This window comes from Pyxicephalus adspersus, chromosome 3 (genome assembly GCF_032062135.1).
Source record: "Pyxicephalus adspersus chromosome 3, UCB_Pads_2.0, whole genome shotgun sequence".
In the NCBI taxonomy this organism is placed as follows: domain Eukaryota; kingdom Metazoa; phylum Chordata; class Amphibia; order Anura; family Pyxicephalidae; genus Pyxicephalus; species Pyxicephalus adspersus.
The window spans coordinates 36,867,225-36,891,740 of NC_092860.1; the positions used below are offsets into that span (position 1 = coordinate 36,867,225).

Below are 24,516 nucleotides of genomic sequence, written 5' to 3' on the forward strand. Positions count from 1 at the left end.
TTCTATATATACACATATACAAACATCAACAGCTTTTGTAGTCTGTTCAACATTTCCATCTGTTGGATTATATATTTTTGTTTGGTTACAGTCAGTTTTGACACTTACTTTACACCCTAAATGATTAATCCTAAAAAACATCAGGAGTGTTGGCACAGCAGTCATTTATTCCATACACTCAAACCTTTATTTGGCTGTAAAGTATTTCTGTCATTTTGTACCTCAAAAATGCAAAAGATGAGGTCATCTAGGGTGTTTATAGCAAAATATATGGCTAATATTAGATTTATATTTTGAAAAAATGTTTTATCAAGCATAGTACAGTATGTCTCTTAAGAAATATTTCTCAGAAATGCAATTGACCAAAATGTGCAGTTGTTTCCAATATAAAATAAACTTAACTAAGCAGTAGATAATAAACGAGGAGCAATGAGGAATGAGCAATGAGGGAGAAAGAATCATACTACTCACCTGGCGTCTGGAAATTTAAACGCCTAAGTTCAACAGGATCAGTTGGGTGATGGGATGGGATCTCCTTATTGTTAGGCAAACTGCTCTTTCTGGAGTCTGACTCCGTCCTTTTCCTGTGTAAGAAAAATGAAATGGTAACACTGTCATATAAGTATAAAAGAACTTTACCAGTAAACCTACATATTATCATACAAGAGTTTAAAAATAAATGTTTTATTCATATATATATTATATAAATTATATTTATAATATAATTATGATAATTATTATATTGAGATCCAAAAAGAGTGAAAACACTGCAAAACTGTAAACATGGGTAAATTCTGGTAAAACTGGTTTCATTTAAACACATTGGTTTTCATGTGTTAAATATATACAATCAACCTGGTATATACAGGTATTTTACAACGATTAACCTAGGATTTCTGTAAAACTTTGTCTTCATTTCCTTTGAATGTATTGTAGATGTTGGTGGGAAACAGTATTCATTTTTGTTAAGAGACCACTGACACGGAGACAGATGGAGGCCTACAAGAGTGTATTAGCTCATTTATATGTTGTCAATTTGCTGCGGCTTTTAGATTGTGTTAAAGAGCCAAGACCATTGCTTTTTGTAAACATATGGCTAATTGTTTTCTGGACAACACTGACTGATTCTCCTTGCAAATGATCCTCTGGCTTTGTATGCTTCAAATCATCTACCACCTTTTTGGATGAAGCGAGTTACAATGAGCTCAAGCCATGGCTGAGTTGTTTAATGTGTGACAAAAGAACTCATCAGTTTCCTATCTTAATAAAATCTTATGCCAGTGCCATTTTCAGCAAGCATTTGCTGTGCACTTTTAGCATAACAAAGACGTGGAGTTTATTGCCTATATAGAGGTATTGGAAACATTTAATTATTTGTAGGTGACAATAGCAGCAAACTGAATACTAATTAAAGGGAGTAAGCCTCGGCAAGACAAGTCTTGCAAGTGAGCTCAAGAAGAGAAAATTATTAAATTCTGAGACTTGCCAGGAAGGTCTTTACTTCAACTAACAAGCAAAATTAGAATAGGAATACTGAATAATGGTCTGGTAAGTCAGCTATAGTATATTTGTTAGCATAACAAAGGTTTCTTATTGTTTATTTTCACCCACAGAAACCACGGTTCATCTATATAATAGTCACACAGCAAGTTCCCTCTCTAACAACATGTTTTTACATTTCAAATAGTAAAATGTTTTAAGCTTGCTGTAATCTTAGGCGTACATTGTGCAGATATTTTGAGATGTCTTATTTTTTTCCAACTAAAAAAGTGTGGCATTCACAGGGATGAACATATAGTTCCAGCATTTGGAAAACATTCTTATGTTATTTATTCATGGTTGCAGAGAAGAAGATAAAATGTCTTGAGCCATAATACAGGCTTCGAGCTAGGAATCTTAAATAGTGCTATGGGAATGTGATAAAGTAATAAGTATAAAACTGCACTGTACTAAATGTGCATGATTATTTCATCCAAAATTTATAATTACACATATATAATAATGCAGATTTCTAGTGTTTCCCTGTATAATTCTTGGGTTCCAGCCAATTTACACACAAGTCAAGTATAGAAGCATGTTGTTATGTAGGTTGTTTGTTCTGTGGGTAGGTTTTAGTACCTAAGATGGCCATACACTATGAATTTTTTTCAGATGATTAAGTGACCAATGCAAAAAGAAACATCAAATCGATCACAATTGTCCAAATTACAATTGTATTTACTATTGACTTTTGGGCAGAATGTTGATCCAAAATTGATACTTTATCAATTGGTTAACCATCATATCAAATTCCCATTTTGAATCATGGTCAATATCTCAGAATTAGAAACAAGTGGATGGTGCATCAAATTTTTGTAGTCGATCAGAAAGATCAATCAATATTACATTGAAAATCACAGTGGTAATTGGTAAAGCAAATAGTGTATGTTAGGTCAACAATCAATTTCACCTATGTTGCTTCATAGGGTTTCAAAGGTTAACTTCATTTGTGGAATATATATATATATATATATTCATATACTGTGTATATAACTATTATGCCAATATGTACCATTTCTCACCTGTCAGGTTTACTGCTCCATTTAAGAAATGCACAAAAGAAAGAGGTAACATGTTAGATGACAAGTAAAGTACCAAACTACTTTTTTTCTTTCAAATATTTTAGGCTTACGTATTTTGTGCTGGGTATCCAACAGATCCAAGGGGTCACTACAACCTCTTTTATTGTATGAAAGCAAACACTACCAAAATCGCTGTAGGTGTTATGAACTAAAGAAAGAAATATTTTTCATTTAAATGAATTTTCCCTGTGTAATTGATATTTTATTTAGCTTAGTGTTTTAGGTAAAGCACTGCTGATGTTAACTATCCCAGCATGTATGAGAAAAAAATCTTTTCTTGTTATTTTTACCAAATTCACAAAACTAAGTGAACTACTGAAGTCAACTTTTATGCAGTTGAACGTGGAGGGTCGACAATGACGCAACATCAGTTAAACACCAAAGTGGTAAAGCCAGCCTGCAATTAAGTATGGATGGTTGGTTTAATGACTCTTTCTAAAATTATTCTTGTCCAATTTTACATAATTTTCAGCATTCTAAAATCTAATTGTTAAAAATCATAATCAAGTTTGTGTAGTAATGATCAGCTCTTTGTCGTACTGTATTTACACTAAAGTGGCAATCAGAATCTTCATATTTATAAATGGTGTGCATGGGCCATTAAAATTCCATTAAGTCCATGTTCACCAATTTTCAAACGTGGTAATTGCTTCAAAAGTGGCAATTAGTGAGTTGGCCACAAACAGTATAGATATGCATTGTGGCCTATCTGGTGATCTGAGAGGTGGCAATCATGATGATCAGTAATGCACAAGTATTAGTTAAACTGATGGAAAATAGTAGTGATATATACATAGGTGATAAGCATATGAGCTAATTGCCATTTTTACAAACTGAAAATAGCAACACTTTTATGGCAATAAAAGAATCCCCCCCCCCCCTTTGAGAATATACTATTAATTTATTACGACACAACACAGTCAAATGTACTAAAATAATCCTAAAAAGTTAGTCAACAACTCTCATATTTAGAAGCGAGACCCCTTATTCCTGTTCTCTAACCCATTCCTTTCTTCCATCTCATCTGTGGGCCCCTACCCTAGTAGTGGTCGTTTTAGCCTTTGGCTGCTTTGTTACATTCTTTTATTGGGCCTGATTTAATAAAACTCTCCAAGGCTTGTGAGGACACATTTTCATCGGTGAAGCTGAGAGATTCAGCAAACCTGGAATGGATCTGGTCCAGGATTGAAAACATTTGCTAACAAAAAGCAATCCTCTCCAGCGTTAGAGAGCTTTAAAAAATCAGACCCATTGTCTCAATGGTATTTTAATATTTATATTGGTATTGCCTGTACTTTATTATCCCTTCAACAGTCAACTACTCTTCATATGGTTCTACCCATGCAATAATTATGTAGATGGGACTTTAGTAAACAGAGAGTTTGTTTTTTTTAATTGTTGGAAATCTGAAAAAGGGTCATGTAGTAGCCCAAAGTATTAAATGTCATTATGGTACTTCAAACTAAACAATTAATTCTGTTTCTGTAATTCCTACGTGTCTAATCTATTGCACACAATTACAAAAAATCTAGTAAACTTACCTCTTATAAAGAAGAATTGCTATCACAATACAGATGATGAAAACCACAGCAAGAACCGGTCCCACTACCCATATCAATCCCTCTTCTTCATCTGTGATTGGCTGTGGATCAAGTTCCATTGAGACAACTGGATCTGAATAGGGGCTTGTGGCATACATTGTCTGAAAATATAAAGTTCGGGATTTGTAACTAGAAAATTAGTTGGCATAAATTTATATACACTGATCTTACGTTATCTGTCACTACCATATGTATATTCTTCTCTGAATCAGAGACATTATTTACTCTTACACTACTTACTGTTCTGTTAAGCTCAAAAGACAAAAAAAAAAGAAAAAGAAACTCTAGTGCTCCCTCTTTAAAAAACCTAGAATAGCTTGCTCAACTGGGGTCATGGTTGCAACCAGTACTAAATAATTATTTTTTTAAAAAGAATGTTTATCTAGCTAATATATAAATAGCATTACCTAAAGACTTGGAAACCTAAAGCGACCCATTATTTTGCTCATGCAGTGCTGAGAAACAGGTTAAAATTATCATTATTGCCAGCAAGTATAGATGAGTATCAGACTCATTCCTCGCCCATCATAGCACTGACGCCTAGCGAAAGGATGCTTAGATACACCACAATCACAAAAGGTAGGAAGGAAGTGTAGGTACTGACAATGATTGACTAGAAGCCACTCAGGGCTACTTCTTACAGAAATGAGGATGTAAAGTGAAAGAAAGAATAGAAGGCTGCAACTTGAACTTTAACTTCAACTCGCGCAATAAGCAAGACACAAGTTCATAAAAGAAAATTGAATACAATAACTTTAAAAACTAATAAACTTTACATTTAATGTTCCACATATTTTTCTTCTAAGATTTACCATTGGAATACAAAGGGTAAATCAATACTTTTTTTGGAAGTAAAACTTTTACTTTTCACTGCAACAAGTGGTTATATCTTTTAGCAGGAAAGACAATTCATCGCATGTGTAGTTTTAGCCTGGCAATACACTATACTATTGACTGTTGACAATATGATTCCCTAAATGCACACACTGGGTACTGCCCAGGCAGCATATTAAAGCTTCTGAAAATAGACAGTCAACAGATTTTTCAATTAGCAGCATACAATTACACAGCTTTTACTCTACCAAATTGTGATTTTTTCTAACAATAGTAAAGCAAATAATTTATCTTAGAAAATTTTACCAATATGATTTATTATGTTATTGCACCTGCAACACTCAATTTATGATTTGATTTTATATATTTTTAAAACTGTATAGGTATGATCATAAGTGCAGAGGTGCTAGGTATATCTTTAAAATGCAATTCTGTTCCCATGCTTTTTGAAAAAAAAAATACATTTTCAAAAATCTATGTTGTTCTCAAACAAATTAGAGTTCAATCTATGTTGAATCTTTTCCCAGAAAGCTGTAATTTGCTTACATATTAGCTATAAATTGGCAGAATATAACTTTCTGTTCATGTCTGTTATCATGTGGTTGGAATAATGTTCGCCCCGTAAAAGCCATTTATTCATGCAATCCCCAGACAAAGCAGGAACCTTTCATTTTCCACAGGCATTTTAAAGTATATAACTGCTGGAAAGTTCATGCCTCAGTACTTTCTGTAATAATCTCCGAGAGGAAGGTCTATCAATTGCAGAGCATCTCTGAACAGGAAATGAGGAAATTGGTACCACTCTTCACACTTGCAAGAGTCACACACCATTCTGATATTATTCAATACAATGCTAATTACAGTCTAAGGTATTACAAGTGGAAAAATGGAAGGTTAATACAAGTCATATCTAAGGTAATTAGAGGTAACACGAGGCAGGATTTTATCTATAAAGCAAGAGGATTTAATGAAACATTTTTAACCGCCTTTAAACTACACAACACTTTTCTCAATGGATATAGGAATTAAATACTCTCAGGGGCTGTTTTAAACATTTACATCTGGTTGACGAGCCTGAAGCAGACTCAGAACATGCTTGTGGGATCATATTTACTACTTGGTCTGGGAAGGTCTTGGAATCTCCCATAAGGGAATTGAGCCCAGTACCTGATAAAGTCTGGATTTACCAGCATAGTTTGCAGACCAGGAACTCTCTCACTAGCACAAGCATGACGAAAAAGGTGAAGATAAAACAAGATTTTATTATGTGCTAATTAAGTTACAGGTATATCTGAAGCCAAAAATGTTTTTTTGTATAGAGTATGGTAGGGTTAAAACCCTATTTGCTAATCGTTTGTTTGCTGGGGCAATTTCCTTCACTTATTGTTACATAAACACAACAGAAGGTGTTTCAGTGAAAACTCAAAAAAAAACAAACAAGCAATATCCAGCGTATATATGATATAAAAACAAAAAGAAAACAAGTGCTAAACATATACATGCCTTTAGATACTGGCAATTTAAGGATGAACTCCAAGGTCCTCCCATGTTAGTCTCCACCAAGCTTAACACCTATGATTTATGGATATTAAATTAGACTTAAAAATAACATTCTGCAGCTACGTCTACATCTACCTTTATATAATGACAAGCAAAAGTGGAGCATAAATGTAGCCCCCATGTCTTTTATACACTGCAGCCAACCTCTAAAATCAGACTTCATTTGCTCTTTCTGACTGGCATACACTGAGACTGCATTCTGAACCAGTAAGTTACACGATATCTCACTAACATGTTTTTCTTTGACCATCCTCAATTATTTTTCATTTTTAATTTTCTTTACTTTGGAAAGCATATTCTTATGTGTTTATACATATGTAAACCTATATATTCTGTGCAGGATCAGTGTTTGTCATATTTATGAATAATTATTGTGCAATTTATATATGTCTATATATTAGGCTATTTTTATGAACAAAGACTTTAATATACCATGCCATGTTTCTAGTTTGCTATTGGCTCTCCAACATCCCTTGAGAAAGCCCTGCTGGGCGAAACACGTTGGGAAAGGAGATCCATACTTGCTGCTACAACTAAAAGATTACTAATAGCAAAGTGATTTTTTATTAAGCTTATGATTATTAAATTAAATAAATACATGTTTTTAACAGAAAACAATTAGAGTGCCATAACAACAGCCTTCTCTTTCTTATCTCTTTCAATTTAGCCCTATGTCATAGTCAATAGTCATTTTTATGGCAGGCTTAGGCGTTTACCAAAGTAAGGTGAAAGCTCTTTGAAGTGTTAACACCACTGTGGCATCCCAGTGCTTGCAAATATTTAGCACTGTCAGTCATTTCAGATGTGGATTGATAGCTGTGTCCCATTCCTGAAAGTACCCTAATCAGATGTCAATGCAAAACCACTAAGCCTTTCAAATCAAATATATTAGTAGATAATTTATAGTCCAGTCTTAAAATGTCTTTAGGATACACAAATCTAAGGGTTAGCAATATAGTACCTAATGGTCTGTTTGATCACCAAAGGCTTTGGCGGTTTACAATAAAACCAGAATAACTGTTCATTGGAACATACAAGGTTAATAAAGTATCCAAAAATAACATTAACAATAGAGTGGCAAGATAACATATTTTGTAGGGTATAAAGTTCCCCCTTATCAGGACTTAAATTGCAGGTTTATTTGGACTTTTAGAGGTTAATAACTTAAAAGCATGCTTCTGCACCTGTTTGGAGTTATAAGTGGTTTCTCTTTTTGAAAGCACATTGCTTCAAGTATATATACCTAACAACTGTATGTATTGGGGGTTTCTCTGTCTAAATGCCAGCTTTTAATGTGCAAACCCTTTATACATAGCAATTTATTTTATATTACAATGTACCTAAAACAGGTTAAGAAGTTGAGTCATCTAAAAAGAAAATACTAAAGCAAAAAAAAAAACAAAAATAAAACAAGTTTACCCCCATTACTAAAAATATTATTTAGCTCACATACTCTCTGCCCATTACACAAAATAACTCAAAATTTATTTGAACTTACTTTGATTGAATGGCTTTGATGAAACAGGAGCATGAGAAAAGTACATGTCTTTGTTATACAAATTAAATAATTACTAATGTGCAAGACCAGTTTTATAATGTGAGATGCTTTGTAAGGACTCATCACCTCTTGATTAATCGCATCTGCATATGTTGATGATGTTAATAATGGCACACTTCAAATAGTCAGTGTGCTATTGTTAGCTAATATCTAATTCATTTCAAAGAGTACTGCAGACATATGTTCTACAAAATGAACACATCACAAACATTCAGCTAATCATCTGCTAAAGAATATGCACTATAAGCATTTTCTATTGAATACTATCTATTCATACTGCTTTTATCTGTAAAACAGTAGACAAATATTGTAGGTGGTTTTATTATTGATAAAGCATACAAACCAACTGATAAAAAAGATAACATGCATCATTTACTGTCATTCTGTAATAACTTGTTTTACAATGTTAATCTTGAGTTCTTAGATCTACATTTTTGAGCATTTGAAGCTTTATAAACAAAGGAAAAATGCCTATAGTGTGGAATGCTGCTAATTTGACTTAAAGCTTAGTTGAAATTAAAAAAATAAGTCAGTTATTCAAACAAGCAAGAACTGAGATGAGGGAGGGTAAAGACCTACAAGTAATCAATTTTGCCATTTTGTTTTTCCTTTTAACATACAGGAAAGAAGAGGTATTAGATATAGTAAAGGTTTGCTTTAATCCTACTCACCATTTCAGTGCTTTCTATGACTGCTAGCACAAAAAACACATATTCCTGCCCATTTTGCAATGCCTTATTCTCAAAACCACCATAATGTTTCTGATCACCCAGGGTAAACTCCGTTGGAAGAACATCAAAGTGAGCTGCGATGTACGGTTTTGTTTCAGCTTCTCTCTTAAAGCGAATACTTCTTCTCCTCCGTGAAATGTCTTTGAGCAGCTGAACAAAAGAACAGGAATTTGACTTATAATAAAAGTACTGTAAAATAATTCTATACCTGTTCAGAATGCATCATTTTCACAAGTGCTAGTGAAAATTTAAATAGGATAAAGAAATATGAAAATCCAGTCTATTATCCACTCTCAGGCAGTAGGTTCACGTTTTAGAGGCTCTGTTGAAAAATTAATACAACCAGAAATGTATTGGTTGTGATGGGTAGCCAGATTACTTTTTTGTTTTGTTTCCATCAAAATTGTCCATTTGTGTTTCTTTTGCCAGAAAATGCAGAAACCTAGCAACGCACGTTAATAAAAAAAAGTCCCTGACACCAAAATAAAACTTTATGTGAATTTCCTGCCTGCAAATAAAAAATGTATTATTCATCTCTTCAGATACCCTTGCCACTAAGCCTCTTTAAAAAATGTTTTTGTGGTCATCTACAGCATTAACAAATAAATATTTAAAAAAAAATTATTCTTAAACCCAACCAATTTCTAACAGCAGAATAATTTTTTTAACTTAAAATTTAGTTATAATTTTCCTCCATGATATAAATTATACAATAAAATTTATTGTAATTAAAAGGTTAATTGAGGGTCAAGAAACTGGTCTCTAGATAAAGCAACTGCAATCCACTGATTGCCAAGAAAAAAACAAACAGCATAATAAATAGTATATTTTTTCAAAAGAATATGGAGGAACATGTCAGACTGCTGTTCAAAACAACAGCAATAGGGAAATAAAAAGGTATAAGCCGGGAAACGCTTTCCGTTCACAAAACAGTGATGAAGGCATGTAGAAGATATATATGAAGGACTCTGGTTCTTTATTGAGAATCATTTTCATTTTCCAGTCAATGCATATCTTATTTCCTCCACCATTAATTCTACAATGAGGCCTCAACTCTCAATTATTCCGGTACCAAGTGGGCAGCAACCCATTCTGACCCAAAAATTTCAGAATTAATAAATGTTCTTTATCAAATCATTACACACATTAATGCACCACAAAGTACAGGATGATTAAAATGGTTCTTTGTTATGGGAACCAGCTTCACATACCCATACAATGTAATTTCCACAAAGTTCAATGTCACTTCTTTTTATTCCTTTGAAACTTTATATTGTAGTAGAAATGTTCAAGGTTACACTTTTGTCTCACAATGTTTCTGGATAATAAATAGTGCTTCAGATTATGTGTGCTTTTCAAAAGACAGTATATAAAGAGATTATTTATATTTGATGGATGATTTAGGTTTGAATTATAGATGCAAAATATAAACAGAATGTTTTCAGCTTTTCAGTATAGTATTTGAAATTTATGTATCATCTGCATACGATGCTATGATTTCCTTTAACAGTTGTTTGGAAAATACTGTGGTCTTTAAAAAGAATGAAAAGATACTCATACCAATTGACACACTGGGCCTGATCCCTTTATTACTTATATATACATGCTTCCACAGAATATACTCTGAAAACAATACCATACAACAAAGAATAAAACAATATATGTATTGCTCACCACATATGTATTGTCCAATTGAAAATGTTTGTCCACCAAGTAAGAGTTAAAAATGTTCTACAATGGTCTGACAATGGGGCATTTTCCATAATCAGAATCCCTACCCACACTGCAATAGATATGAAAAAATGTTTTGAAATTATTTAAGTCAGAAATGTTTGGGAAGTGAAGGAAATGTGTTTCCCTGTTATTGGACATGGGAAAATGAAGCTGAAGTCTTCCAATGCTCAAACAATATTAGCATTGAAAAAACAAGCTCCATCATGCTGTGCTGGCTCAGTCAGAATTGCTGTCAGTCAGTCATTGCTGTTGCTATTAATAATAATCTGTTACAAGGTAATAATACAATTGCCCCAAATTTCTATGCACATGGATTTTTTTTTAATATTAAGAATATTAACCCCCAAGTGAGATTCAGTCAGAAATCATATCCTACACTAATTTCTAAAGACTGCATATTCTCCTTAACTGTTCACAAAGTTTGGAGTGTATAGTACTCTGACATTACTGAGATAAAGGATAATTCTAGAATTATCTGAAATCTAAAGATCTCATTTGTTTTCCTTAAAGGTGTCAGAAATTAGTGAGATACCAGAGCAGAACTGTAACAAGTATGAACCTTTTCTTCTGCACATGTAAGAAAATTGTATCCAGTATTAACTTGACTAAAGTCTAAAAACCTGACATATTCGAATGGTTGATCATGATTTCCAGAACATCTGGTCTAAGGGTTGGATCTTTCTATAGCAATATAGTGTCATTTTAGGCTTACTTTTGTTACTCTTTGGTAAGAAAATAAGGTTTCCAAGGTTTTGTGGAAGGGTAAAGGGCAGATCTATATCATCTTCTGATGTAAAAGCAACCACAAAAACTGTATCTCCCACACATTTGAAGTTTTACAGCTGTAAGAGAATCAAGTTGCAAAAAAGCATACAGAAGGACATAAGGAGACAATCAGCAACTACCAAATTTAAACTGCAGTCATGTTTCCCAATGATCACATTACAACAAGAAGTGTTCTTTAAATGTTTTTGAACAGTTGACTATAGAATACAATGGGCATTATTATGGTAACCATGCAAAGTATGCAGCACTGAATCTTTTTATGTTTTCTTTTACAGTACGACTTTAATTTTATTTTAATTGTAAAAGGTTGGTAGGGGTCCTGTAACACCTGATATCTGACTAAACATAGATACCCTACAAATTTTTAAATGTAAAAATTATTTGTTCTGTGCTAAAAGTTTAAAAGCTACATTTGTTTCCTTATAAAACCTTTTCAACCATGGCACAGACATACCAGAAACATTACTTGGTGTGAAAAGAACCACGAGGTAAAGGTCAAAAGTTAAACTGCATTGCAAATTGCAATTTAGCATTTGTTTCAGATTTAGCAAATTCTACTAATGAACTCGACCTTTAATGGAGTTCATATCCATAGAGATTAAGCCATTGCTGTATAATCATTTCACCTCTTTGAACTTTCACATCTTTCTTTGCACTGAGCAAAGAATAAAATATTTATTACAAAGAGAGAAGATCAGGACATTTTTGTGCTTTAATTTATGTAATTAAACATTCTGTCCCCGCAGGCTTACAACACAAATGATACGTCCAGACTGCAATTCATACTGATGTTATGTAGAAATGGCATATGGATAGCGGCAAGAATCTCCTTTTTTATTTTGGCCGAAAAGAATGCAAATGAACTGCTTAAAAATATTCAGTAAAACATTGTAGACTGCAATCCAGAAAAAAAATGAATATTATCCATCAATACCTCATCCAGTTCCATTTCATCTGGACTCTCCCAAGGCTTAATAAACTTTCCACGAGTTTTCTTCAAAGGGACAATAACAATGTAGTAACTCCTGTAAAAAAAAGTAAAATGTGTTATGATGAATACAATGAACCAATACAAAAACAGAAAAAACGCATTAGATATTAATTTTACATATGCCTATGTCTACTGTCTATAGTTTGTACCAAACAAATATACTCTGATATTGGCCAAGCCTTATTAGCTTTGGTTTGGCAGTCCACATTAATTTGCAAGATTGTGATCATTTACACTGACAAACAAACAAATGTTACACACACAGTGTTGTTTTGTTCTATTGAGAGACGAGTTGGGACATCAAGTAGGTGATACCCCTCTGTGCTCTACTCCAAATAAAAGCACAGTGGTCACAGTGGAATGACCAACTTGGTCATTCATCGATACGCCAGGGCCCATGGGAAAACTGATAAACAATGTTGGGGGACCACTGTACACTCTTAAGATCTTTGCTACATTTGAGCATGACCATTCATCTCAGCTTTAATCTGGAACACCTTATACTAATTTCATTGATTTGAAGTGGTGGTAAATGTAGTAGTATGTTTACAAATCCAGATAACAAATCTGCATTTTCCATTAAATCTTAGAATTACCACACCATATCAAGTCTGTGGCCCTGATTTATTAAAGCTCTCCAAGGCTGGGGAGAATACACTTTCATCAGTGAAGCTGGGTGATCCAGCAAACCTGGGGTTGATCTGGTACATGATTCAAAGCATCTGCTAGCAACTAGCAAATGAAATACCAAAATCCATTCCAGGTGTGCTGGATCACCCAGCTTCACTGATGAAAGTGTATTCTCCCCAACCTTGGAGAGCTTTAATAAATCAGGCCCTGTGTGTCAAATGTTCGAGTATATAACCCCTTTCTGTAGACACTATCTGAATGAAGATCTAAAGTTTGCTTGTTCATTGTGTTGTAAAAGTGAACATTTCCATGAGGGGTACCGTCCTTACTTCTCACATGACTGTATCTTTGACAATTTCATTCTTTGAGTGGCACATGAACAATTTACATGTTGCTGTATATTAACATAAATTAATTATTTGCATTTATTACAGCCTCAGTAGATCTTCCGCTACAGTACATGTTCAAAGGCAAACTTATGAATAAAGAAATAAATTTTCACACTGCAGCACAGGCAGCTACTCATTTATGAAGGCCACAAGCAACCTGCATCCACAGGGTTTACCTGCACTTCTGACACTTTTTTAATTTGAAACTCTGGTTCTTCACATGATTATTCATATAAATAATTGTTTAGCCTCGAAATTCTCACAAGTATTTGGAAGTCACCTTGATTACCCTGTGTGTTATTTCTCTAAGCATACCTGTAATCTAGTTATTAATGTTGTGAAGAAGTAGGCCTTATACTTGGATCTTTAGCTAATTTGTCAACATGGTTATTAAATTAACAGTGCAGCTTGATACAGGCACCATAAGGTCACCTTCTGTAATATTTACAGTAACCTCATACCCCAAACATTAGTTCTGGTTAGTTCTGTAGTTCTTGACAATCTTTGGGATTGTACACTGTTACTTGGGATGTATATATGCATAGGTCTCTTGGGGTCCAGTAGTGGTAAACCAGGTGGCAGGAGAATGCTTGAAACCAAATATGCACTTTTTTATGTTACCTTGAAATAATTAGAAAGCTACACCGAGTTACAGTTAGATGTAATGGGCTCAGCTGTCACTTGGCATTTTCAAACATCACCAGAGCACTAACAATGATATGCAAGTGTGCACAATACAACTGTACAATAAGGCAGACTTACTACCCAGTGTGCTTTTCTCCAATGCTGAAAGCTCTGTGCTTACCATTTAAAGCTCCCGCCACCTAATTCGTCTCTGTTCTTACTCCCAGGACTAGCATTTTCCTTCTGTGGCTATTTGTAAACCACTGACAATGTAACTCAAGTGCATGGCATCTGGATATACATTATCCTAACACCTGGCTACATTCTTGGAAGGTTACAGGTGGCAGGAATAGAATACACTGGACAATGAAGGTGCTGCAGGCAGTGTACACGAATAAAAACAATTTCTAAAATCAAGGGAAACGTTTAGTTAAGTTGAGACTTACTTTATTTTGTGGTTGGTGGGGACTTCGGGTAACTCCACAGTTATCATGCCATCAGAATTAGTTTTCCCTATAAAAACAGGCTTTGTTCTTAAAACATCAGGTGCTGTTCTTGCTGCTACTCTGTGTTGCAAACCTCCTGCACTGTTTCCTCGATTTGTAAGAACAAATGAGTATAATGTTTCTGGTTTTAGGTTTTTGATGAGTTTCTGGGTTGCCCGACCATCCACTTCATCAGCTTTCTTTCCATCATCATACAGGATCTAAAAGTAGAATGACACCTAAGGCTATGTATCTGCCAAACACAACCCTTTCTCTCAAACAGCATTTACACATTTACCAAAAATGTATATTCTAGTTTCCCCTTGACCATCCAATTGAAGTGTAATTTTGGTTTGTAAATATATTTTAAAACAGTATAATCCCATGTTGGACCTGTATCTGATTTATACAGGAAAACCTGTTAGGTGGTCCAGCAAAAAACTAAATAAACTAAGACATTTGCTTTAAAAAAGAAGAAGCAAACAACAGCACAGAGTAAAGAGAAACCTCAATAATATGAGTGAATATGCTCAGCAAAGCCTTTCCACAGTATTGATGTTCACCAAACCCTTGTACACGAAAAAATGTCAACAATTTATCAGACTCATTAGGGTATATATAACCTTGAAATATCTTATCTTCTTGAAAGAATTGTGATAAAACATTGAAAATGCAGTATGACATTCTAGTCAACTTTATGAAGATAATCATACAGCAGGCACAACAGTAAACTACTCCAGGATATGATTACACAAACCTTATTAATTCTAAGCTGATATCTTGACCTAAAGCACTTCAGCAAAACACATATGCACTCAGAAAAAAGACAAAATGGGGCAACAATGGTCTTTAATTGTTACTGTAAAATAATTTATATTTATTAGTAGTGATGACAAAGTTCACCACAACTGCATGTCTTACAAACTAGGCTGGAAAAAATAAACAGAAATTTTATACAAATGTCCTAACACCGGGAAAAATGCTAAATCCACAGTGTAAAGTAAGTAAATATTTTTTCAGTTTTCTTTAACGGCCTATTTTTAAATGGGTGAATCAGATCAGTCAGATTTACTGCTTTATAAATATACACCCTAATGTATGTGTGTTTTTTTATTGCTGCATGGGTGTAGGGATCCAACCAATGTGCAGCATTAAGGTGATTAAAGGTCTGATATTAATCACCAGTGCACCTAATTTTAAACTTCAATAATGTTAACAACGTGTATATATTTGTGGACAGCTAAATAATTCTAGTTTAGCGTAAGAGATAAAATATTCCCTGTCATGACCTCCTTAACTTCCTTGCTTAATGAAAAAAAAACTTACCTTAAAGGGTAATGCAGAGTTGTAATTTTCTGGAATCTCCCATGATAACAACACTGATGTCTTCATGACCGCTTTCACATGGAAATTTTTTGCGAACACTGCTGGAAAAGTATGAAAAAGGTATTTAAATGTTCTTTTTAAACATAACTCCTAACTGCTCCTGAACCATTTTAGTCCTACACTTCTGAGCTAAAGGAGAAATGGGTTGATTAAACCTGTGCTATGCTTTTTGTGGTTCTATGTTTTACATGGTTTCAATTAGGTTAATTTTTACCTTACCTGAAAGTGTTATGCACGAAGTAGCAATACAAAGGACAAGCGAATGCTTTTAAAATGTATTAAGCCTGTTGTACTTTACCTTATGGAATTGCAGCCCTAATAACATAGGAAATATCACCAGGATTAGAAAGTGTTTCCGTACCCTGTTATCCCAAGAAAAGATATTCCGCTAAGGACAGAGACTTAAGCAGACAAATCCTACCTTGATCTACTGGCAGCGTCCTGAATTGGACACTTGGACTATAAGGACCAGGACCCTTGCTTGTGTAAGCACGTATTTTAACATCATAAATGGTATCAGGTTTTAGGGTTGTAAGAGTCACAGTTGTCGCAGCAGGAACAATGGGTACTTCAGCAGGATGATATGGATTATTGATATCCCTGTACAGGAGTATGTATTTTGTGATGACACCATTCCTTTCTGATAGGATGGGCGGTTGCCAAGTTATCTGAACTGAGGTTGATGTCATGCTGTCAAAATGCAGGTTTTGAGGAAATCCACTAGGAACATCCTCTGGTATAGTAATTTCTTGAATATTTTCTTCCCCAAAGCCCACTTTGTTTCTGGCTGATAGCTTAAAGATATATGATGCTCCTTTGTGAATTTCTTTGGCAGTGAAATGATCTTCTTTGTCTGAGAACTCTAGAGTAGTGAGAATATCCACATCCTTACGACCGTATTTTAGACGGAAGCCCATAAGAGGGCCAAAAGTTTCCACCGGTGCATACCACTGAATGAGAGCAGTATTCATCTGAGTGTGGTTAATGACAAGCCGAGGTTTACCTGGAACTGAAATTAAAAAAAAAATTTTGATTTATACATGTCTTGCATGCTAACTTATTACTGTTCAATGTGAAAATGGCAATGACATGACAATCATAACAAAAATTCTGTATAGCAAATACAGAGTAAAGGTGTTATTTAAATAATGATTGTATAATTTTTCTTAATTAAAGTAAAAATCTATCAAATCATAAAATAATTCCATGCACTAGAAATTTTAGAATTCGAGATTTAAGAAATATTTTTAAATATTGGCAGTATTTGCAAATATCTATTGTGGTTGTGCTAGATATAACTACACAGCCCCTATTGTTCTTGACATCTGTAGAGAATCAGATTGACTTTACTGAGATTTAGAAGCACACTCCTGTAAATATCTCTATATCTGTACCAGTGGTTACAAAGGATGATATCAATATAGCTGCTTCCCAGACAATTTAGGTATATCAAACAAGTACTTGTACATTCAGATAATGTAAAGCAGTGTACGTACGCTGTGTATAACCCATTTAATTTGTGTTTCTGATCCATACTAACTATTTACTATATTTTATGGGGAAAGGAAGAGGTGACAAATTAACCTCTTAAGAAAAAAATACTAATCTACTACAGCTACTTCATCTGCAATTTTTCATAACTCCATATAAATGTTAACCTGTACCTGGATCTTTATGGTCATCGTATTGTCAACTATACGAAGAATTCAGTCGGGGTCAAAGCAGCTAGTCTCCTCTGATTATATGTAAGGATCCATGGGTCATCTAAGAAGCCCTGGAGGTTGAGATGGCAGATTGGCACATGCCAAGTGCATTTTATTTTAAAATATCTGCTATAAGCTAATAATTACCATTTTGACTCTCATATCTTCCCTATCAAACCTATAGGCTCTGCATTATTAAAGTAAGCATTTGTTCCCAAAGCCTGAAAATAACCTAACAAATGAAAAAACATGTCTTTACCTAACAAGTGAAAAAACATGTCTTTGTTCATTACATCTTGCCCAATAAATAGTTACAGGGTATATTTAAATACAAGCTATAATGTAATGGATAGTCCTGAAGTTGTGACAGATATTTTGTGTCAGATGATATAAGTTAAGTATGACAATGGAAGCTGTCGGACAGTGTCTTTAATTAGTTTAATAAGCTAGCAATTGAACTTGTGCCTTCTTTTACTTGTGACCTATACCATTGCAGTTAGATATTTCTATAACATTTTCTGTTGTACAGTTTATTATTGGCTCAACTGAAAAAAGAAAAGTAAAGAAAAAAAAACATTAAGGAAATCATGTTTAGAGAAAATAATTCCAAGCTTTATTCTTGTTTTGTGTTCGAACCATTATTAAAGCCAATGGAGCATAGGCAAAGTGAGGAGAGTCCAAAGAAATGGAATAATAACTCCTTCAAGTTTCCAGTGAAGAGATTGCTAGAAGCTGTCACTAAATTATATATGTCATAAATTGCTTTTATACTAGCGGCAGCCCTCACAATGATGACTATTTTTTTTAACCTTGATTGGTAGTGCCTCTAAAGGAAATAAGAAATACAGCCGGACTTCCAAAAGAATTGCATCAGAAAAAAGTTTGGTTTATTAAAAAGAAATAGCTTTGTCTACCTGGCGGCAAAGTGAAGTGTATATCCTTGATATTTTGAGCCTGATGTGAAATACAGTAAATGCAGGAAGACCCTATTAAACCCCCCAAAAAAACTGACTACTACAAATCAGATACAGATCTGACACAACCCCTGATGATGCTGTTTTTTCAATACATGTTGGACAGGGCCTAAGTGTAAATATACAATATAAATATGTATATATATATATATATATATATATATATATATATATATATATACAAATACACACACACACATATATATGTATAGTTTATGTTTTTCTTTTGTACTTTTCTTTTTCTTCTTTCATTAGAAAGAAGAGATGAATGAATGGGGAGCAAATTAAGGATCCTAACCATCACTAGATACAGGAGCTAGAGTGGTCTGGTAAGTGACTCCTTTCACATTTTAAAACAGGTGGAGGACAACCTAATGGGTCTGATGTGAGCACTGTTTATGTTTAAGAATGATTTATCAATACACAATAGCAGCTAGCATGAAAATTGGGAAGCAAAGAAAACATTCTGATTTCTGCTGTCACCATATTCAGCAATGGTTATTGGCAACTATTGCCAACAAAATGTGTTTTTCTAGAGAATATGTAAAATATAATTACCTATATTCCTAAAAGCTTTAAAACTGAGTATGTTTTATTCCTCACATGTTGTACTAAGCAAAATTCTCATCACTGGAAAGGAGAGAAGGAAACCCCCAAAATAATGTTAGCTTGACTATACCCTTTTCTAGGCCTCACAAACAGCACCTCTGACCACTTCCAATTCAAGCTCTGCTTGATGAACGTTATGCTAAGTTATGAGCATTTCAGCAGAATGAATGCTGAGTAAAAGGGAACTATGCTTTATTGCTGGTTCTATGTTGATGGATGCCCATAACTCCCATTATGTATACAGCAGATGTGCTGTCCGCATGATTCAGAGAACCTAAAAGTACTAAAGGAATAACTCTGTTTACTATAATAACACTATATCAGGTATTCTAGTTAAGCTTAAAGCAAAATAGACTTAGACAGTTTATAAGGTGGCTTTAAACCTTAATGCTTATTGTAAGCTTCTTGTACTGCTTAGATAGGTTGTTATATAAAAGAAGAAAGCACATCACATCTGCTTTCTTTACCGTTCAGTAAACCAGCTAAAACACGTATGTTTTGTGCATATACATCATTTATTTTTAGGGAAAAAGGAATTTCTTTCAGTACAGTTAGTATAATGAGAATATGATATTAATTATTTTCTTTCTACCCCGCTATTCAATAATTTTGCAATGAATATCAAATATAATTTGTGTTGTGCTTTTTTTAATAAACCCCAAGAATGTGTTATGAATAATAGACATGTTTGACAAAATAATTTATAACTTTTAGTTTGGATTCACAACAGATGTAGAGGGATTTGACTTTTCTGCACACATTTCCTTTAAACCCTAAAACGGCATGAATATGATACCTGCAATAGAATGAGTCACTTGAAACTCAGTATGTTTCACCACTAAAACATTTGCAGCTGGAGTACTTATTGCACATGCCTAACATTCCTTTATTCTATCTACACTTCTACAATCACAAATCTGTTGCAATTAATAGAATGTGTAAATCATAAAGGCTAGAGTTCATTTGAGTATCTGTTTAGCAAGAAGACTGAAAAACATGTCCATGTATAGAACAAAATGACTGACAAATGCATTTTTAGTAGATGGAACAGTGTGTAGCTGTGTGCACCACTTTACCTGCACCACCTGTAGTCACAACTTTAGGCTTGCTTCGAGCACCATCCCCTTTTGTTGTATAAGCTGTCACAGTGATGGCATATGTCGTTTCAGGCTGCAGTCCAGAGATGATCATTTCCTGAAATTAAGTACAGAGAAGGAGAAAACTTGCTGTCATAAATCCTAATGTTTTCTTCCTTTACAGCATTTTAAACAGTTTTGCTTTTTTACCTACACGGAAAATGTTCCTTCATGGCAAAAAAAAAACAAAAAACAAAACCAATGTACAAATCTTAATAACTTATGTCATGCAATAATATTATTAATATTAGTTTTATGTATTTTTAAATGTATTTTTAAAAGTAATAATTACAGAATGTATCCATAACATTCAGTTTTTAAGGGATGCTGTTCTTTCGAATAGGAAAGCTCAGCACTGCTTTGTGTTTTTGCCAACTGAGAATTTACCAACTAAAAATAAATTATAAACATGTAGTCCCTAACATAGTAAATACTTATATCACTATGGATATCCTAAAAATACATAAGATAATATATTTTTTTATCAGTTATTTAAACAGGATAGTTCATGAAAAACATGAAAAACAAAGAGGAAACACCAGCTTTTAATATGCCCTTAGCTAAGTATATGATTTGGGCTCCTATGTCTTCTTTGGTCCTGGTCTAAAAAATGAATTCAGTAAAAGCCTCCTGGTTACTGTTGTGAGATTGCACAAGATCTGAAGGCACATAATGGATGCAACTACATATAGTGGGTCACCGGTACATAGATCAAGGTCTATTGATGGTTATTATATTTAGTTGGGTGCAAAGAAGGGGGTTGGGAACCGAGATCAATTACATATTTTTGGATCACTTCATGTACTATGGTTTAATAGGTTAATGCCAAAACATTAAAATTCTAAATATGTTGTATATGAGCATAAGAACAATTCTTTGTTAAACCTCTAATTAACCTGAGCAAGTCATGATCCATATAGTGTAAGTTTAAATGAACTGAAAGCTCCTTTATCTATGATATGCATATGAAATCAATTCCTTACATTCTTCTTAGTTAAGCAGTTTAAAGACCAAAGTGGAGTCACCTTTAACCAATCAGATTACAGCTTTCCCAATTCCAATCAACAATGACAGTGATTTTGTAGATAGGTAGATGGTATATTTAAATTGTCTATTGAGGACATACCAGTTTTAAAGTCAAGGAACATTTTGCTGAAACATTTTCACCTTGCTTCATAAAAGATATAAATGTTTGGTGTGTAAAGCAGCACATTTCTGAGTGTAAAGCGGCACATTTCTGAGTGAACACATGCATCACCCAGACTGTATGAATAAAAAAATACACATAGAACTGCCTACTAAAATAGCATTTTATCATTAACACTAATCAATGGTCTTCTTACTGGAGTTGCAGCCCAAATATAGCAACATTAATATAAGCCATTCAAACAGCAGCCATTCAATCAATACTGCATACAGTAGTTTGCTGTTGTCGCCATATTTATTTTGGCTATTTTTATAAACATGAACATCATGCTAAAAAGAAATGTCAAACAAAAAACCAACGTGGAATGTTAGAGCATGCGTCTGTGCAAATAAAAAAGAAAAAATACACACGGCACGCTAAAAATAAACACCTTAAAACCAGCAAGTCCTTATTACTCACATGTTCAGTAGTATCATCATATTCCCACTGTTTTAGAGTACAGACGGTAGAAAAAGAAAAAAACAACAATAATAATACAATTATGAAGAGCTATCTGTGCAGTTAGGTGGGGTTTAAAGCACTTTTATTTCCCTATTGTTCAGCCAACTTAGCTTATGATATAAACGAGCCAGTATTATAAAAAGGACATTATAACAGTTTTTATGATATCTGAAAATTATGGACACAGTTAAAACAAATTATAGTAGAGAACATTTTCACAAAGCTTAAGATAAGTTCTGGTGAACATCATATTCTCTTTGTTGATGTAATAGAACAGCAGTGCTTGGGGCTGTTTGGTCTCTTTTGGTGCTACATAGCAGCCACGAGACATAAATATATAAAAACACAGGAAACTGCCCCATGAAATGTTTCCTTTACTGTACAGGTTTTTAAAATAAATGGTGGGCGGAGAGACTGAACCTTAAAAAAAATCTGCATGATTGAACCTGCCTCAAAATATCAGATTATACATGAGTAGCATTGTAAATGTCTGAACTCAATGTTCTCATTGCACAAAAACTTGTGTATTTGTGATATGATATTGAAATATTTCTTTCCTTAGATATTCATGAGTAATGTGCAACCAAACTATTAAAATATTTTGAAATTATACTTAAAATTATACTAATTATACAGAAATTATACTATATGTATCTACTAAGTTTTGTGATAATTATGATTTTGTCAGTCTGGAGAATAGAATTTGGGGACGCAAAAAGCAACTAATTTGAGGTCTGTTAAAAAACCCAAATTTCTGGTACAATAATCCGAAATCCTATTATCCTAGATTTGTGTCACACAGTGAGACAGAATTGTTTCAGTAACAAAGTTAATGAATGACCTTAGATTTAGGTGAGCCCTGCAGGCAATATTTGGTACAGAAATATACTAAAACAAGAAAACGACATTAAAATTAACTAAAATATGACACGAAAAAAACAAAATTGATCATGAGCTAGGTTATACACCAGATATCACTGGCAATAAGTTACAGGTATATCTAAAAAAATGAATTGGCGGTGTTTTTGTAATGGCAAACTCTGGAGGCTGCTGACCTCTACTTAAATATCTACTCTTCCACAGGTAATTTTTTTGTGGGTCACTGATATTGAAAAGTATGGAAAGTTTTGAGATCAATCTGATTTTTTTTCCCATGCTTGTTTAAGGTCAAGGGTGTAGATAGACTAGACAAGACTTTGTAAATACAAAAGTGCATGTCAGTGCAGGGGCAGCAAGTGGGTAGGTATGCATTGTTGCAGTACCAAAAAGTGAGGAAAAGGTAAAGGCATTACCTTTAATTACCTTAGGTATTAGCTCAGTGGTGGTGAGTTAGAAAGATGAAAGATTCAGTGCAGTAGTGGAAAATGAGGTAGTGTGCATACAGTAGGTGTAGAAGTGGGGAAGTGCAATGAGTGCTGCATCAACTTTGAGTAGATAAACATGCATCCATGCACTAGCAGTGAACAGTACTTGTCAGTGAGTGATGAAAATAGGATAAAGATAATAAACGCACCATGAGCAACAGGGGGAAATTATACATCAGTGCAGTAGGGTGATTAGGAAAAGTGCTCATCAGTGGAGTAGTGACAAATTAGGAAGCATATATCAGTGATGAAGGAAGCGTGCATTTGTGCTTTGACAATAAGTAAGAAACTAAAATAGTGAGCGATAAAGTGCTCCGTTGCTGCAGTGGTGGCGAGTTAGGAAGTTTGTTGCAGAACATCAGTGGTTGTTAGGAGGAAATGTGCATTGGTTCAGTGGCAAAAAGGGAAAAAGAGCAATAAAGGGCAGTGGCTGACGAGTAAAAAAGTAAGAGCAGTTTCAGTAAAAAGTTAGAGTTGGAGAAGTGCCAATAAGTGAGAATGTTTATAAGTGGGGGAATGCATATCTGTGAGGTGGTGTAGTGGGGGTGTAGAGTGAGGAAACAAGTGCGGATTTTACCAGAACCAGGGTTGCAACTGTGATGTTGCTGATACCATGTTCAAACTCGGGATGCCAGTGCAAGGCCAAGATGCAAGGTGCAAAAGTAACTTGGGGGTGTATGAAGAATTATCCCTATTTAATGTACAGCACTCCGTAATATGTTGGCACTATATAGATACTGTTTATTAATAATATTAATAATAATAATATTAATAATAATGTTGCCTCCACAGCTGCACATGCAGCACCATCAACAATTTCCGACCTGTCTGACAAGTCTGCTTACTATATCGCAAATATAGCAGTTCTCAGCAGTCTTTTTTGTTTGTGAATATGTGGGTCTCAGGTGCTTTTTGCTTCTGTTAATGCTCCAGTTCTCAAGGGTCTATTCTAGTTATGTTAGAACACATGATCATTCTTTACTGTGCATGCATGGAAATTGTAACCATATTAGCTGCATATCCTCTGAATTGTGATAATGTGCAAAATGATGTTGAAGCCCAATTAGACATTTAAATCTTATTTTATTACTAATTCAATATCTAACGATCAAATGCACACACAATATTTAGCTAGTTCCACCTTTACTACAT

The 24,516-nt window shown here is 34.0% G+C and overlaps 1 protein-coding gene across 35 annotated transcripts in view; it reads right to left on the reverse strand.

Moving 5' to 3' along the window:
• Positions 1-24,516, reverse strand: part of PTPRD (protein tyrosine phosphatase receptor type D) — a 956,723-nt gene that overhangs the window by 60,606 nt on the left and 871,601 nt on the right. For 9 of the 35 annotated variants that reach the window (XM_072404239.1, XM_072404241.1, XM_072404242.1 and 6 more), the window contains 10 exons: positions 21,959-21,985; positions 20,293-20,410; positions 16,352-16,939; positions 15,871-15,971; positions 14,506-14,765; positions 12,360-12,450; positions 8,846-9,055; positions 4,163-4,323; positions 2,562-2,576; positions 472-584 (listed from right to left, as the gene is read on the reverse strand). In XM_072404239.1, the coding sequence (XP_072260340.1) occupies positions 472-584; positions 2,562-2,576; positions 4,163-4,323; positions 8,846-9,055; positions 12,360-12,450; positions 14,506-14,765; positions 15,871-15,971; positions 16,352-16,939; positions 20,293-20,410; positions 21,959-21,985 (1,684 nt within the window). The remainder of the gene's footprint in view (positions 1-471; positions 585-2,561; positions 2,577-4,162; positions 4,324-8,845; positions 9,056-12,359; positions 12,451-14,505; positions 14,766-15,870; positions 15,972-16,351; positions 16,940-20,292; positions 20,411-21,958; positions 21,986-24,516) is intronic. The other 26 variants (XM_072404262.1, XM_072404251.1, XM_072404277.1 and 23 more) reach the window with 14 other exon arrangements.